The sequence below is a fragment of the Chenopodium album genome, chromosome 2, assembly GCF_948465745.1.
Source record: "Chenopodium album chromosome 2, dcCheAlbu1.1, whole genome shotgun sequence".
NCBI lineage: Eukaryota > Viridiplantae > Streptophyta > Magnoliopsida > Caryophyllales > Amaranthaceae > Chenopodium > Chenopodium album.
Genome location: NC_137835.1, coordinates 2,214,754 through 2,231,006, shown reverse-complemented (window position 1 = coordinate 2,231,006; position 16,253 = coordinate 2,214,754). Strand labels below are relative to the sequence as shown.

General features: G+C 35.8%; 2 protein-coding genes across 2 annotated transcripts; both read left to right on the top strand.

The window, feature by feature from the left end:
* Positions 1 to 645: 645 nt before the first annotated feature.
* LOC145579253 (glutamine-dependent NAD(+) synthetase-like) lies at positions 646 to 8,827 on the top strand. The gene is made up of 13 exons (XM_081636501.1): positions 646 to 1,051; positions 1,547 to 1,852; positions 2,036 to 2,259; positions 2,384 to 2,487; positions 2,710 to 2,844; positions 4,627 to 4,801; positions 5,050 to 5,185; positions 5,864 to 6,002; positions 6,217 to 6,393; positions 6,552 to 6,719; positions 6,854 to 6,949; positions 7,694 to 7,822; positions 7,921 to 8,827. Exons 1-13 carry the CDS (start codon positions 858 to 860, stop codon positions 8,143 to 8,145), a joined length of 2,208 nt encoding a protein of 735 aa, XP_081492627.1. The 5' UTR covers positions 646 to 857; the 3' UTR covers positions 8,146 to 8,827.
* A 2,100-nt stretch (positions 8,828 to 10,927) lies between these two features.
* Positions 10,928 to 14,943, top strand: LOC145592655 (protein KINESIN LIGHT CHAIN-RELATED 1-like). The gene is made up of 3 exons (XM_081649167.1): positions 10,928 to 11,834; positions 12,454 to 13,362; positions 14,349 to 14,943. Exons 1-3 carry the CDS (start codon positions 11,176 to 11,178, stop codon positions 14,581 to 14,583), a joined length of 1,803 nt encoding a protein of 600 aa, XP_081505293.1. The 5' UTR covers positions 10,928 to 11,175; the 3' UTR covers positions 14,584 to 14,943.
* Positions 14,944 to 16,253: the final 1,310 nt, after the last annotated feature.

Sequence of the window (16,253 nt, the reverse complement as noted above, 5' to 3'; positions counted from 1 at the left end):
TGCTAAGATGCAACAAGCTTGAAAGAGACATGCCAGTTAGAGATCAAGCACGTGTATAGAGAAGGCAACCGAACAACGGATTGGCTTGCAAATCAAGGAGTAATCCAAAACAACAAAATTGAGTTGATTCAAATCCCCTTAACTCTCGGTTATATTTTGCATGGTAACCACGTTTAGTCCCTCCCTAGTTTTTGTTTTCCCTATTGTATTTTAAAAAAAATCAAGCAAAACTATCTCTTGACTGTTCGAATAAAAGTGAATGTATTTGATCATTCAATATCCCAATTTGCTAGTTAATGTCTTTATAAGTTATAAAAATGCAACGAGACTTTCCAAGTTGGATTATCAATCGATTAAAGTTAATTATTAACCAAGTAAGACCCTGTTTTCTTGAGCTATATCTGCAGTATTTTACACACACTGCTAAAAATTGGGATTATTTTACACACACCGTTAATAGTTACTATTATAAGTTTTTTTTTTTTTTTTTGACACATAGGATTATAAGTTTATAACCAATAAAATGCTATTTTTATAGGCATCGGTCCATTTTACTTGGTCAAATTCAAACCTCTTAAAAAGTTAAAATGCTTATAGCCAAGCGCAGCCCAAACCTATCCAGAGTTCCAGACGTTAGTCGTAACGTAAAGATAGAGGTGAGAAAAGCGCGAACCGAGTCTTAAGCCACCTCTCTCACTCTCTTTCTCTTTCCTCAAAGATTTATTCTCTCACTCGACATTCCAATACTACGCATTACTTAACACTTGCATACAAATTCCTTACTCCTGCAAATTTGTAGAATTAATGTGTTGAATTTCAACTTAAACATCAATTTCAACAGAAATTAGGGAAAAAAAATGAGGTTGATCAAAGTTGCAACATGCAATTTGAATCAATGGGCAATGGATTTCGATTGCAATTTGAAGAATATCAAGGAATCAATTTCTAGGGCTAAACATGCTGGCGCTACAATTCGCTTAGGTCCTGAGCTTGAAATTACTGGTTATGGCTGCGAAGATCACTTCTTAGAGCTTGATACTGTCTCTCATGCGTAAGATTCTTCCTCTTTTTCAATTTGTATTTTTACTGTATACATATTGTTCACTGTAATTTCAATTTTATTACTCTAGTTTTAGGATGACGATTGGGATATAATTTTAATTAGTTTTGGAATTATAAATTGTATATTTTTGTAACTCTTAATTTCAAATTTAACTTGGACAATTTGGCGGATAATTTGGACACTTTGGTAATAATTTTTGATTAATTGAGATGCTGTACCTATAAATGCTATAATGTTACGTGTTTATGCTATCATCCAAATGCATTGTCGCAAATGGAGTAACAAATTTAAGACGGATGTAATTGTAACATGTATACCGTAACATTTACTTGGGTATAAATAAAATTAGTTTGCATGATATAAGTATTGTATTGATTTCATTAACCTGCCTAGCTATATGTAATGATGTTTAGATAATATCTATATACACGGGTGCGAGTTGTGAGCAGAGAGTAGCAGTAACACTTGATGACAAACATGCAGATGGGAATGCCTGAAAGAAATTTTGCTCGAGGATTGGACCGATGATATACTATGTAGCTTTGGGATGCCAGTTATTAATGGATCAGCGCGTTACAATTGTCAAGTTCTTTGTATGAATAGAAAGATCATCATGATTAGGCCAAAGATGTGGCTTGCCAATGATGGTAATTATAGAGAGCTTCGTTGGTTCACTACTTGGAAGCATACAGACCAGATGGTGGACTTTCAACTACCTCCTGATATTGCAGATGCCATATCGCAAACAACGGTGCCCTTTGGTTATGGGTTCATTAAGTTCTTGGACACGTATGTTACATTGTTTTATGTTTTACATTTTTGTTATACTAAATGTTATCGAGCACTCCTTGATGCATATTTTCATATTCTTGAGATATTTTTGCCTTTACAAGCAAAATTTGTTCTTGTTGTATGTTATATCCTCGCCCAGATTGCATTTGACAGTTGCTCAAGCATTTATATCTTTGTCAGAACTGTTGCTGCTGAAATTTGCGAGGAGCTATTTTGTCCAGATCCACCTCATGCCCAGCTTGCATTAAATGGTGTTGAAATTTTTATGAATGCTAGTGGAAGTCACCATCAACTAAGAAAGCTTAAAGTTCGCATGGATGCTTTTATAGGTGCTACACAAGCTCGTGGAGGACTTTACATGTATAGTAATCAGCAGGGTTGTGATGGTGGACGCTTATATTACGGTATTTCTACAGTTGACTTTATACTTACATTCAGTCAACTTGATGAAGTGGATCATATATGTGTTTTAAGTAGTGTTCATATAGTTTACCTATCTAATTTTAACCCTCTTGATTGATGTGGCAGATGGATGCTGTTGTGTTGTTGTTAACGGAGATGTGGTTGCTCAAGGCTCCCAATTCTCTTTGAAGGATGTGGAAGTTGTCGTTGCTCATGTGGATCTTGATGCAGTAAGTTTGAATGTTTGATTATAATAAAATTTCAGTCTTTTTGTTTTGTTATCAGGCTGATTTGCCTCTTGGGTAATAGAAGTTGTATGACCTTCATGCTTGAATAGTTGAATGTTGGTCATGTGAGTATAATGATAGTATTGTCCTTTAATTTTTTTTCCAGCTATGTTACATATTGTGCTTGATTGCTCTTTATTTGATCATAGTATATATTCATCACAGATTGCTAGCCTACGACTCTCCTCAAGTAGCCTTCAGCAGCAGGCGAGCAAAAAAGTAACAGTCCCATTTATTGTAGCTCCTTACAAGCTTTGCCAATCATTCCACTTAAAAGAACCTATTTCATGTCCACTCAAGGTTAGCTCATCATCTATTCAAGTAAAATGTTGGTCAAAAGTAATCACTTTCAAGTACGATTTGGATTTTAAGTTTTAACCTGTGCTTATTGGAGGAAAAGTTTTCTTGATCCTTGAGCTTCAACAGTGGTTTCCCAGTTTTTTTCTTTTTCTTTTTTTTTTTCTTTTTCGGGACATAAATCATTTTATAAATCCAGTCAATCAAACAAAGTTCAATAGAATTGTAGGGCAGAACCTTCTTTGCTCTCTCTTGCTTGGGTACTGCCTACAGTCTTTTAACAGTATGTTGTCAATATTTAAGCTCACTCCTATTGGACCAGTCTTGATTCTAGATATTAAACATGTGTATAGTTATCCAGGCTCTCTCTATTCAACTATGCATAACTATTATGTTCCGTTTAGTAGGTGGCAATTAATGTAATTGCAATGCATTTTTATGTACAGTGCGTTTTTAAGGAAAGTCCTATGTCAATGTCCATGGTAAAACCAATTCACCCTATAGTATCTCTTTTCTTCATTCCATTACCATCCATTGTGAGTTTTGAACGGTGATATTGGTCTGTTTACTCCATTATAAAGCTGAAATCATGAAATAGCGGATAACTGTTTTTGACTTGATTTAGATCTTAAATTCACTTTTGGATATGAGTAGGATGCACCTAGGCTAACTTTGGACTTAGGAGCTAGGTTAACTCCCTGATGAGGAATCAAATAAATCAATCACCCACCACCTAGAATTTCTGGTGATCAAATTACCCCCTCTTGAGGCTGTTCTATTATTGCCATTCAGAATTGCGAGATTTGCGACTGTTCTATTCTTACTTCTGCTACTGCTGATTCTGCCTTCTAAAGTCCTTCCGTTAAACTTTAATTGTATGAAATAAGATGCTTAGTCCTTATATTCTTAAATAATGGTCAATTGTACAAGATCAATGGTTCCTAATAACCAGAACTATTGATTTTTACCAGCTGTTGCTGCTGCTGCTGAGTTCAACTTGTCTCTAGTTATTGACTTTGGCTGCAAAATTGAATGCACAAATTCTATAATCATTGGTTAATAATGTTTAGACCTCTAAATACCACTAGGTTAATCAAAGTATCAAACTGACTTAGCTTTGGAATATTTTATAATCTAATTCTAAGTACACCAAAACCTTGTTTCCAAAAGACAAAAATGACTGCATCAATTTGGTCTTTGGCCTAGCTTTGGAGTATTCCAAAATCTAGGCCTAGCACTATCGAAATGTTTGAAGTCTGAGTTTTCCATGGGAAGAAGCTTTGTTACGTTTAATCGCACAATTTTAAGCTTATCAAATATGGCCTATTTTGGCCGCACCCCAAATGGTCTGTCTTTTTTAAGGGATATGGCCTGTCATGGATAAGCTGTTTTGATGCATTTTCATTGGCCCAATGGATCATCCTTGTCTGATTTTATTGACTTCAGCCATGACATTTGGCATCAAGTCTTGGCCTAGATTGAGGCCTCTACACACTTTTTTAAGGTGCACCCCAACATTTTATCACCTATTCTATTGTTTGCAATTGGGTATTTTCAATAAACTTAACCCAGAAGGTGATTAAATAACTTACTGATTTATTAATTTACAAGTAAAGAACATTTTGTTGAGATATCTGGCAGTCTTCTGTAGCCCAAAAAAAGTGTTTGTTGGAGCCTCTTTCCACATTACTAAACAAATGTGAATTTTCCCTTCAACAACATATTTATCATTTTGTAGTCTCTACATATACATTTGCCTTGAGGAGATGCAGCGGTGACTTGTAGACTAAGTACCGTGAACACAAACCTGAGGAAGAGATAGCTTTGGGGCCTGCTTGCTGGCTATGGGACTATTTAAGAAGAAGTGGAGCTTCTGGTTTCTTGCTTCCACTTTCTGGAGGCGCTGATAGCTCTTCTGTTGCTGCAATTGTTGGCTGCATGTGTCAACTTGTTGTTAAAGGTGAGTTCATGATAAGCCTACCTATCTTTTGTCGCTATTAAGTCTTTCATTGGACCAAAATTTGCAGCTTTCTTACCACAGAGGAATATAGTCATAATTTTAAAGTTAAGGTTCTTTTTTATTTCATATTTCTGAATGATATAATACTAGTAGTTCACAATGACATGTACTTTGAATTCTTAGATGTCATTATGTTGTTATATTTGCTATTGCTCATTGAAACAAAAACTATGCTGTTTGGTATCCAGAAATTCATAATGGGGATGAACGAGTAAAATCTGACGCGATAAGAATTGGCCAGTATCCTGACGGCAAATTTCCAACTGATAGCAAAGACTTTGCAAAGCGCATATTTTACACTGTGTTCATGGGGACTGAAAATAGGTACAACTAAATGCTGCTTTGTAACTCCAAGCAATGTCTTTTCGTTTTGTGCATCATACAATTGCCAAAATGTGTGCTCACTGCTCAAAATGTGTGCTCACAAATATAAGACGATGAGTTCCATTGCTGAAGTGCTGTTTTACGCAAGAGCAAAACTGTTTCTAATTTATACTTCCTCCGTTTCTTTATAGTTGCAACACACACTTTATCACGGTATTTAAGAAAAGTGGACCTCACATGTTATAATACATTTAAAATTGGGTTAAAAGGTTTGTTAGGAGAATAATCAAGTGGGCCATGTGCTTTAATTAAAGGTGATAGTACAATTTTCACCATAAAACCTTCCTTTTATGGTATGTTGCAACTATTGTGACATTTCCATTTTAGGGAAGTGTTGCAACTATAAAGAAACGGAGGATGTAGTACATCTAAAATGTTCTCTGGTGTCAATATATGCAGTAATCATTGGCATTAACATTGTTTTTCTAAGTATGCAATGATAGGAGTCTGAAAATTAATTGAGCATGATGACTTTCCATCTTACATAGATTAGATGGTAATCATTATATGATTGGGCAAAGGTTTTTGTTAAAACCCTGCCCACAATTTTTTTGGGGGAGGTTGTTGCTGCTTAGATTTTGTAATCTGATAATGATTGTCAATATCATCCTTTTGCAGTTCTGAAACTACAAAATCACGTGCTAAAGAGCTTGCGGATGAGATTGGGTCATGGCATCTTGATGTCTGTATAGATGGTGTTATTTCAGCTCTACTAACTTTGTTTCAGAGATTAACAGGAAAACGCCCTCGTTATAAGGTGATCGATCCCTTCTCTGAATGTAAATGAAATAGACTATATTGAGAATAGAAGGGTTTATTTGGATTTCACCATTAATTCAATATTGTAATAATCTATTAATGATTCAGTGCATCACTGTATTTTGCTTTTGTTGATAGCTAATATTACATATTTACAATAATGATAGTGCTATGGTAGATATTTGAAATTATATGACTTGGTTGTTATGCAGGTTGATGGAGGATCCAATACTGAAAACTTAGGGCTACAGAATATTCAAGCTCGTATTAGAATGGTTTTGGCTTTCATGCTGGCATCACTTATGCCTTGGGTTCATAGCAATTCAGGGTTTTATCTTGTGCTTGGTAGCTCCAATGTTGATGAGGCATTGCGTGGTTACTTGACAAAGGTGATCTTTTCTGAACTCATGTCTTCAGTGTATAGTAGAACTACCTCGATTGTCTTCCATCCTCACAGAATTAACTAGATTGCTGGTTGATTCTTGTGGATTTTTAGCTATTGTTCATCCATTGATTGTGTTACTATTACCTCGCGTATGTTTCTTAGTATGATTGTAGCTCAGCCGACATAAATCCTATTGGAAGTATCAGTAAGACCGATCTTCGAGCATTCTTGCGGTGGGCTGCTGTCAATCTTGGCTACTCTTCCTTGGCAGAGGTTGAAGCTGCTCCACCAACTGCTGAACTAGAGCCAATACGCTCAGATTACACACAGGTGACTCTTTGGTAGATGCATCACTGAACATTCTTGTGTCAAATGCGGATACTTGTGGAGTTGTATCTCATTAATTTTTCCGCTTGAAGTAGAAAATTGATTCTTAACTTCTTCATGCAATGTTTTGCTCACAGCTGGATGAAGTGGACATGGGAATGACGTATGAGGACCTCTCAGTTTATGGCCGACTGCGTAAAATTTACCGTCGTGGTCCTGTATCTATGTTCACGGTATGTACTATATTGCTTCATATTGATGAATACATTATTCCGCTAAATCATCTACAAGCAGGCTGAGAAATCCTGTGAACATGAAAATGTGTAAATGCATTGAATAGTTTTGCAATTTGCATAGCTAAAACTAACTGGGTTTTTCTTTAATGATCAGATAATATAGAAATGACAATCATTTACAATGTTTAAAGCACAAACCGTCCAAAAGGATAAGTATGTTATTGTCCTTTTAAGTTGAGATTTTAGAAACTCTAATTGGTTAAAAATTGTTTTTTGAGAGTAAAATTAAAGGCGGCTATGCCAACTACGTGATTCATCAAGTAATAGGTTATTGTCAGAATGTCTGGTGCCAATTACTACTCAAAACAGATTCAAATAATGGGTAAATAGATGGTGCAAGAAGTGAATATTAGGTTGATGAACTAGGATTTTGTTTTTTCATCTTCCTTGGTCAGAACTCAGAAGTACCGATGGTGATGCTTCAACTGAGCTCTTTAAGCAGTGAACAATATATCTGACCTCATTCAAGGACATGAATTTCATATTACAAAATCTGAAATATATAACTTTCATTAGTTAATGTGCTTAGTCCTTACATAGCTTGGGCCTTCTAGAATATACACAGTAATCTACTGCATAAATATCAGCTAGATAGAAAAACCTGCTTTGACTTTAACAAGGAATCCTTGAAACTAATAGGAGCTAGCTTTTGCTATATATCACATTTTCAACTTCTTGCAGGATCTTTGCTTTAGATGGGGTTCAAATTTGACACCATCAGAAATTGCTGAAAAGGTAAAGTACTTCTTTAAGTACTACTCCATCAATCGGCACAAGATGACTGTCCTTACGCCTTCCTACCATGCAGAGGTATTTTTCCTGCCAAACACTGTTTTCCTGGAAATAGGTTATATTGTAAGCTGTAAATCACTAAATCCTTATGTGTTGTTGCTTTTTCTTTCTTGAAGAGCTATTCACCAGAGGACAATAGGTTCGATCTACGTCAGTTCTTGTACAACTCGAGATGGCCATTTCAATTCCGCAAAATTGATCAGCTTGTTAAGGAGATCAACGGTGACAAAGTTCTCCTGGGAAAATCAAATGACAAAGATAAACCAGAACTTGAATCAGGTCATACTGGTGGCATGGGAGTTGCAGCTGCTGGATCTGGAAACCCCAACGTGGGGTTTTAGTTAAAATTGCATCAGCTACGCAAGTTGCTATTGCATTATTAGCTTGGCGGTAATTTTAAGTTTTCACGCTTGACTTGTACATCTTAATATCTTATAGAGTTTCACTTTTAGAGTATCTGCTAATAATTACCTTGTTCCATTTGTTCACCATAATTCTGTTGTTTACGCCTGAAGGATGTCAGGAACTTTATCATAATTCATCCACGTTAGCTGATTTCTTTGTGCTCAAAGGCACTAGAGGTAGAAAATTAATAAGTTAGACCTTAAGTGTATAATGGAGAAAAATGGAAAGTTAAATGATCAATAGATCCATTAGATGTATGTCTTTGATTTAGATGGGAAGTTATCTCAGATGTCAGACACTGACACATTGTTGTTTGTTCAATACATGTACCTGTACAACGACTAACGTGATCTTCAGCTTTTCACAGAAATCTGAAGGTTGAGTGAGGTTAAATTCTTTGCTCTATTTGAAGTCATCTACTCGAAAAGTGCAATTGCTTTTCTTATTTTTTATTTTATTTTATTTTTTTGAATGGGGGATTTATGCACTGAAATCAAGGCAATCTATATCTATCAAACAATACAGTACTTTATAACTTTAACTTTTTGGCCTATATAGTTCATAGTTTAAGGACAGGCTTAACATTTAACCAACCATTGAATTGCTAAGAGCTACTTGCCAATTTGAATCCGAAATTATTCATATCAATAATGAGGAAGTCATTGCTATTGGGAGGGCTAGTAAATTGAGGTGTGACCAAAGATGAGAAAGTTGTTATTCATGAATCATGACTCCTTCGGACCTTTGAAGTATGGTCCGGAGTATGAAGACGAAAACGATGTTACATACTTACTGTAATTTCTTGCATTCTATTAGTTAGTTTATTTGGAGCAACCGAGCAAGTCCATCATCGTTAGAACACCAGAAAATTATTAAAGAAAAGTTGGTGGCAGCATGCTACAATTATAAAGTTAGTACTCCGTATGAATGTATGATATTAAACCACACAATTGTACAGAGTTTAATGGCAACTTTCCACCTTTTTTGGGGATTATTTTAACCAATATTATTTGTTTGGCGTAATTTCATAAACTTTATGCTGATAGCTTTTTCATTTTACTAAGCTGGCCCAAAATCCTATAGTACTTGAGCTTTCTAAGCAAGCCCAAACTCACATGCTTGATGCCCCAACTTCAAGAATACGTATGTATTTGTATTTCTAAATCCTAGATTGGATTTAAATAAAAAAACTACTCTAGTCCGAATAGGTCAATTTTCACCCTGATGAGACCAATTATTTTCGAACACGTACCTAATTTCATGGTTGTTATCTTCAGTTTCTGACTTGTCAGAATTTGATATTCCCTATCCCTCTAATTTTTTTTTATTGTTATTGTTATTATTAATTATTTAATAACAATAATCAACACACGCATAAGAATTAAGAACAAATGATGATTTTGAGAAGCTAAAAAAAAAGACTTGAAAATCAAACAAATCGGTATTAGGTGTGCCTAATTATGTTTTAAGTTCCTTAATCAATATAGAATTTAAAATTATACAGAATTTTTACTAAACACAAGTTAGGGCCTGTTCTGTTCCGTTGAAATTCAGTTCAGTTCAGTTCAGTTCAGTTCAGTTCAGTTCAGCTCAGCTCAGTTCAGCTCAGTTCAGTTCAGTTCAGTTCAGTTCAGTTCAGTTCAGTTCAGCTCAGTTCAGTTCAGTTCAGTTCAGTTCAGTTCAGTTCAGCTCAGTTCAGCTCAGCTCCTAATTTCCTTCTCTTATAAAATATTCATTTCAGTTCAGTTCAGTTCAGTTCAGTTCAGTTCAGTTCAGTTCAGCTGAGTTTAGTTCAGTTCAGTTCAGTTCAGTTCAGTTCAGTTCAGTTGAGTTCAGTTCAGTTCAGTTCAGTTCAGCTGAGTTCAGTCAATCGGAACAGGCCCTTAGTACGGAGTAATCTTCAAGAATTATTACCTCATGACTTTTAAAATGTGTATTCCTTCTATCATTTTCAAACTGTGTTAGTGGGTTTGAAACTTAAACCCCTAATTTGAAATGTGGAAGATACAATCTTTATCGACAAGCCTAAGAACCTGTTCACTTCAGCTTAATTTTAGTTCAGTTCAACTCCAATCAGTTCAGTTTAATTCAGTTCCTAATTTTCTTCTCTCATAAAATATTCATTTCAGCTCAGCTAGCAAATGTGAACAGATCCTAACTCATTCATATCTCGAGCTTCATCATCGAGAGGAAACTAGCCCGGATCACCAACTAAGACCCCTAAATGATTGCTCAGTGATAAAAGACATTTCATATGATATATTCACTTCATATATTTCTTTTCTATGTTGGTTTATTACTTTATTTATAAAAAATTCTTTACAATTTACTGTTGTGTTTCGTTTATTACATTAGCTCTCTTAAGGCCACATTATTTTCACATTTTTATTCACTCTTATTATTATATCCACAATTTAACATTTTTTTGCGAAGAGTAATCACTACTCCCTCCGTCCCTAATTTACATTCCTCTTTCTAGCATTAATTCCTCACATAATAGAGAGAAAGAGGAATGTAATTTAGGGACGGAGGGAGTAATCAGTAAGTGTTAAAAATCTTACTCCATAAGATTAGATTATATGAGAACGGAGGGAATATATTAAAACCGATTTTTAAAAACTTTTATTGAAAGAAAAAAAAAAAAAACAAAAAGAAATTCCCAATACAATTCAGTCCAAAACCCCAAAACCAACAAAAATCCAACGACCAAAAAATAACTTCCCATAATTTCATTCCTTTCCTTTCTTTCTCCTCTCTCTCCTTCATCTTCTCCTGTAACCTTCCTTTGCTTCCATTTCCATCCTTTCTCACCTCACTCACCTTTCACCACCAACAAACACACACAATCATTCCTTCACTTTCTCCTTAATCTCTTCTTCTTCTTCTTCAATCTTCATCTTCTTCCTTCAACTACCCCCCTTTCAATTTCATCCTCACTTTCTCTCTCCTCCATTTCTACTCCCAAAATGCCAGGCTTAGTCTCTGCTAAAACTCCCCCTCCAACACTTTCTCTCTCCTCCACTGAACCCAACTCCCAGATCCGCCCCTCAACTGGGTCCCGCCTCAACTCCCCTTCTCCTGCTCCTAAACGAACTCCCTCTCCTTCACCTTCAACTTCCCGGGCTAAACCCTCCCCTGATCGGAGCTCCGGGAAGAAAAAACCCGACCCGCAAAAAACCCCTCTTAATCTAGACGAATCTTCCCTTGATAACCCGGATCTAGGCCCGTTTCTTTTGAAGCTTGCTAGAGATACTATTGCTTCTGGGGATGGCCCGGTTAAGGCCCTAGATTATGCGATTCGAGCGTCGAAATCGTTTGAGAGATGTGCGGTTGAAGGGGAACCCAGTTTGGATTTGGCGATGAGTCTTCATGTTGTTGCAGCGATTTACTGCAGTTTAGGGAGGTTTGATGAAGCGATTCCAGTTCTAGAAAGAGCGATTCAAGTTCCAGATGTTTCTAAAGGAGCTGATCATGCTTTAGCTGCGTTTTCTGGGTTTATGCAGTTGGGTGATACTCATTCTATGTTGGGTCAGCTTGATAAATCGATTGAGTGTTATAAAGATGGGTTGAAGATCCAGATTCAAACTCTTGGGGATTCTGATCCCAGAGTTGCCGAAACTTGTAGGTCCGTTCTTTTTTAGCTACTTTATTTTATCTGCTTGTTATATTTTATTTCGGGGTCGGGTTATAATCCCGATATTTAAGACTTGTGATCAAATCCCGTCTACTTCTCAGTGATTTACTTGAAAAGGGAAGAGAGATTGTTTAATTTTATATTTTTTGGGGTGGTGATGATCTTTAATGTTGCAGGCGGATTGTGTATGTTTATTAGTCCAATTTAGAATTATTCCAGGTTTATGTTTGTGAAAATTGTTTTTTTTTTTAGTTTTGAACTTTTGATTATGAGGATGTACTAATTTAGCTCTTAGTTTTATAAAAAAAAAAAAAAAATTAAAAGATTTCAGTTTTTGCTCTGATGAATTTACTAATCTAGGAAGTAATATGACTGATTACAGCTTTAGTTTGGTGGATTAATTGCGGTTTGATGCTGAATTAAATGATGCTTAAAACAATGATCAAAAGTGTGAGAAATTTGTCACTTTTGATAAACAAGTTTGAGTTTTAGTGTCAGATATTAGCTAGCATGTCATATTCTAACAATTTACAATCATGCTGTTAGGTAGGGATTTTTTCTTTCTTTGTTTATTCTTTATTTGAATTGTTGGTGGTTGTATCATTATTAGGTACTTGGCTGAAGCTCATGTCCAGACTATGCAATTTGAGGAAGCTGAAAGATTGTGTAAGCAAACCCTAGAAATTCACCGCGTTCATAGTGCTCCTGCGTCTCTTGAGGAGGCAGCTGATCGCCGTTTGATGGCTCTCATATTAGAGGCAAAGGCGGACTATGAGTCAGCCCTTGAGCACCTTGTTCTAGCTAGCATGGCAATGATTGCCAATGGACAAGAAACTGAGGTTGCTGCTATTGATGTTAGCATTGGCAACATATACCAGTGCCTCTGCCGTTTTGATGAGGCTGTTTTTTCCTATCAGAAGGCTTTGACTGTCTTTAAATCATCCAAGGGTGAGAACCACCCTTCTGTTGCATCTGTGTTTGTTCGCCTTGCTGATCTGTACTACAAGACCGGAAAACTTAGGGAGTCGAAATCTTACTGTGAGAACGCATTGAGGATATACAACAAACCTGTTCCTGGAACGTCACAAGAGGAGATTGCCAGTGGATTGAGTGACATTGCAGCTGTTTATGAATCAGTTAATGAGCCTGAGGAGGCATTAAGGCTCTTGGAGAGGGCTATGAAATTGTTGGATGATAAGGCTGGTCAGCAGAACACTATTGCAGGGCTAGAAGCACGCATGGGTGTGATGTATTACTTGATTGGTAGATATGGTGAAGCTTTGGTTGCTTTTGAAAGTGCAGTTACTAAGCTTAGAGGCAGTGGAGAAAGAAAGTCAGCTTTCTTTGGCGTATTGTTGAATCAGATGGGATTGGCGTGCGTGCAGTTGTTTAAGATAGATCAGGCTGCTGAATTATTTGAAGAGGCTAGAGCAGTCTTGGAGCAAGAATGTGGCCCTTGTCACCAAGATACTCTTGGAGTATATAGCAACCTTGCAGCTACTTATGATGCTATGGGAAGGTATCAATTTCTCTTTGACTTGTACTCTTGCTTTCTCGATGATGTTCTGTACTTGTTTGACTATGTGATATTACTGACATTTAAAATCTTTGGCTTTAGCTACATTACCATTATACAAGTATTTAAAAGACTTCGTATATTTTAACAGTTTCAATCTTTCAGATTAAATTTTCCTTAGATGTTGAGAGGAAAGACGAGAATTTTTAGGCACATATATCTTTGGTTTTGAATTTGAGTGGTGATAGTAGTTTTGCTTAGTAAATTAAGTAGTGCTTTAGTTCATACTTTGGCAAAGTAAAGACAGTGTACAATGGTTTTGAGGCCCTTGGGGTAGATATTCTAGTAATGGTTGATTATAGCGAGAGCTATATGTTAATGTGTAAGACAGGCCAGTGCAATTAGTGTATTATTTCCCTCGTACTGTATTGACCCTTGGAGAGGAAAGAACAGGGAAAGTTTTAGTGGATGTGATCAACAACAAAAACTATGGTAAATTTCAACTAAAAATATAGGTACTTCCCAACGCCTTTTGCTGTGAGGGGCTGGGTATAGGATTATCTTGTACAGTGTACCAATTTTTCTTCACTTCTTTTGCAGCCAGTCTGAGGTATCTAAAATTTGCTTTAATTTGAGTTAACCTGCTTTTATTATACTCTTTAATGTATGATTCTTTATTTTATACTCGGTATACGTTGTATAGATGAGGGATGAGTCACATGAGTGTAGCTCTTTGACAGTTATGCGTTTTACTCTTTCCTTATGAACTGGTCTTAAAAGAAAAAAGGGTATTCCACCTTTTGAAACTTCCAACGTTAAGGCTGTTTTCTTTCAGTATGATGCTTTCTTTATACATCCATTATTTTATTGGGTGAGAGAATAGTGCTGGTATTAGTGATATAGACATAGTAGATGCTAGCCTGTTACTGTATGATATTGTCAACTGTTGATGGAGGATAGATAATGATGTATTGGCCATGTTATTACAGAGTAGAAGATTCTATTGAGATCCTGGAGTATGTCGTCAAGTTGAGGGAAGAGAAGCTAGGTACAGCCAATCCTGACTTTGATGATGAGAAGAGCAGGCTTGCCGAGCTATTAAAAGAAGCCGGCAAGAGCAGAAATAGGAAAGCAAAATCCCTGGAAAACCTCATTGATCCAAACACAAAGAGAACAAAGAAAGAGTCTACGAAGAGGTGGGGAGGGTTGGGTTTTAGGATTTGAGGAAGCAGCTCCTCCGAAATTCTAGCTGCTCTCTTGTGTAACATATAGTGTATAGTTTTTAAATATGTAAGCTTGTGTGCCCTTTCCTTTAAAAGGTCTTAGTTTCTTCCCTTGATTTCATTTATTTTTAATTGATTGCTTAAAGCGAATTTTATTCTTCTGTCTTTCGACCTGGAGCTCTCCTATGGGAAGAAATTGATGTCATAGGGTCTGCGTTGCGTATATGGATGAGCTCTCTAAAGTACCCTTTATTTTCTGATTATTATTAGTAGTGTTTGCCACTGTAAGCTGTAACACTGTAAGTTATTGTACTCGGAAAAGAGTATGCATGCCAATGAAAGGAAAGCTGTCTTGGGATAACTCTATGGTTGATTCTTTTGGTCGATGAATTGTGGCCTGTATGATTCTTGATTCAGTTTGCTTGATGTTTGTTGTTAGGTTTCGCACCTGTACTTACATAGTCTATTACGGAGTAATTATTATTGACATGTCCATTGGATGGTGTTTTTCTCAACTTAATAATATTTTTAACATAAAATGGTTCATATTAGTTGAGATTATTGATACAAGCTCTCAGTATAGTTAATCTAATCTTTATATAGATAAGTTAAAGCAAGTCAATTATAAAATGAGTAAATAAATTGAGAAAATCTCAAATCTCCTCTACCTACATTAAAAAAGTTCCATTTCAAGTCTTAGGGTCTGTTCTCATTGACTGAACTGAACTGAACTCAGCTGAACTCAGCTGAACTGAACTGAACTGAACTGAACTGAAATGAACTAAAATGAATATTTTATAAGAGAAGGAAATTAGGAGCTGAACTGAACTGAACTGAACTCAGCTGAACTGAACTGAATTTCAACGTAAGAGAACAGGCCCTTACACCCTCCTTTGCTGAATTCATTTTCTCTTTACACCCCTTTACTCCCTTCTCCAAAATTTCAGAGGTCAACTTCACCGCATTTCATCTCAACTTTTCTTGACCAAAAAGGTAGGCATAATTTTATACCGTCAAAATTAGATTGATATGTCATATACTGATATGCAAAATCTAATGCGGAGTACAAATATATTATTTGTTTGAATTTATTTATAAATTGTGATTTAAAATATCCATTTAGACTATTTCAAATAATAAAAGAGTTTCATGAAAATTTTTATTGTCGATAAAAGACAACTTAACTTATTCTTTTATTTACTTAAATAATACTACGTAGTATATTTTTGTTTTATTTACCGTATAATATAACATTCCTTGGAGTATTTTCAAATAAATAGTACTGGTAGATATTTTTTTTAGCAAACTCGTAGATATTTTTGTTCATCATATATCATTATACAGAGTACATTTTAAAATGAAAAATTTCTGTGGTTATTCTGAAAGCTAAACCCACAAATTAAAAGTTGGCAATCTATTTCGAATGGAGGAAGTGTACATCTTACATTTCCAAGGGGCAAGGGCCTATGCATCAATGCTCACAATAATGTGTCATAAATTCATAATGAACCATGATGGCCCAAGTAACCTTTGTCCCAAAAAAGCAATAATAAAATAAAAAAGGTAAAAGATGGTCCAAAATTCCCAATTGGAGAAGATAGTTCAAAGCCAATCTCATAAACGGTTAAAAATGGTCCAAAATTAAAAGAAAATCTTAAAATTGGGTCCACC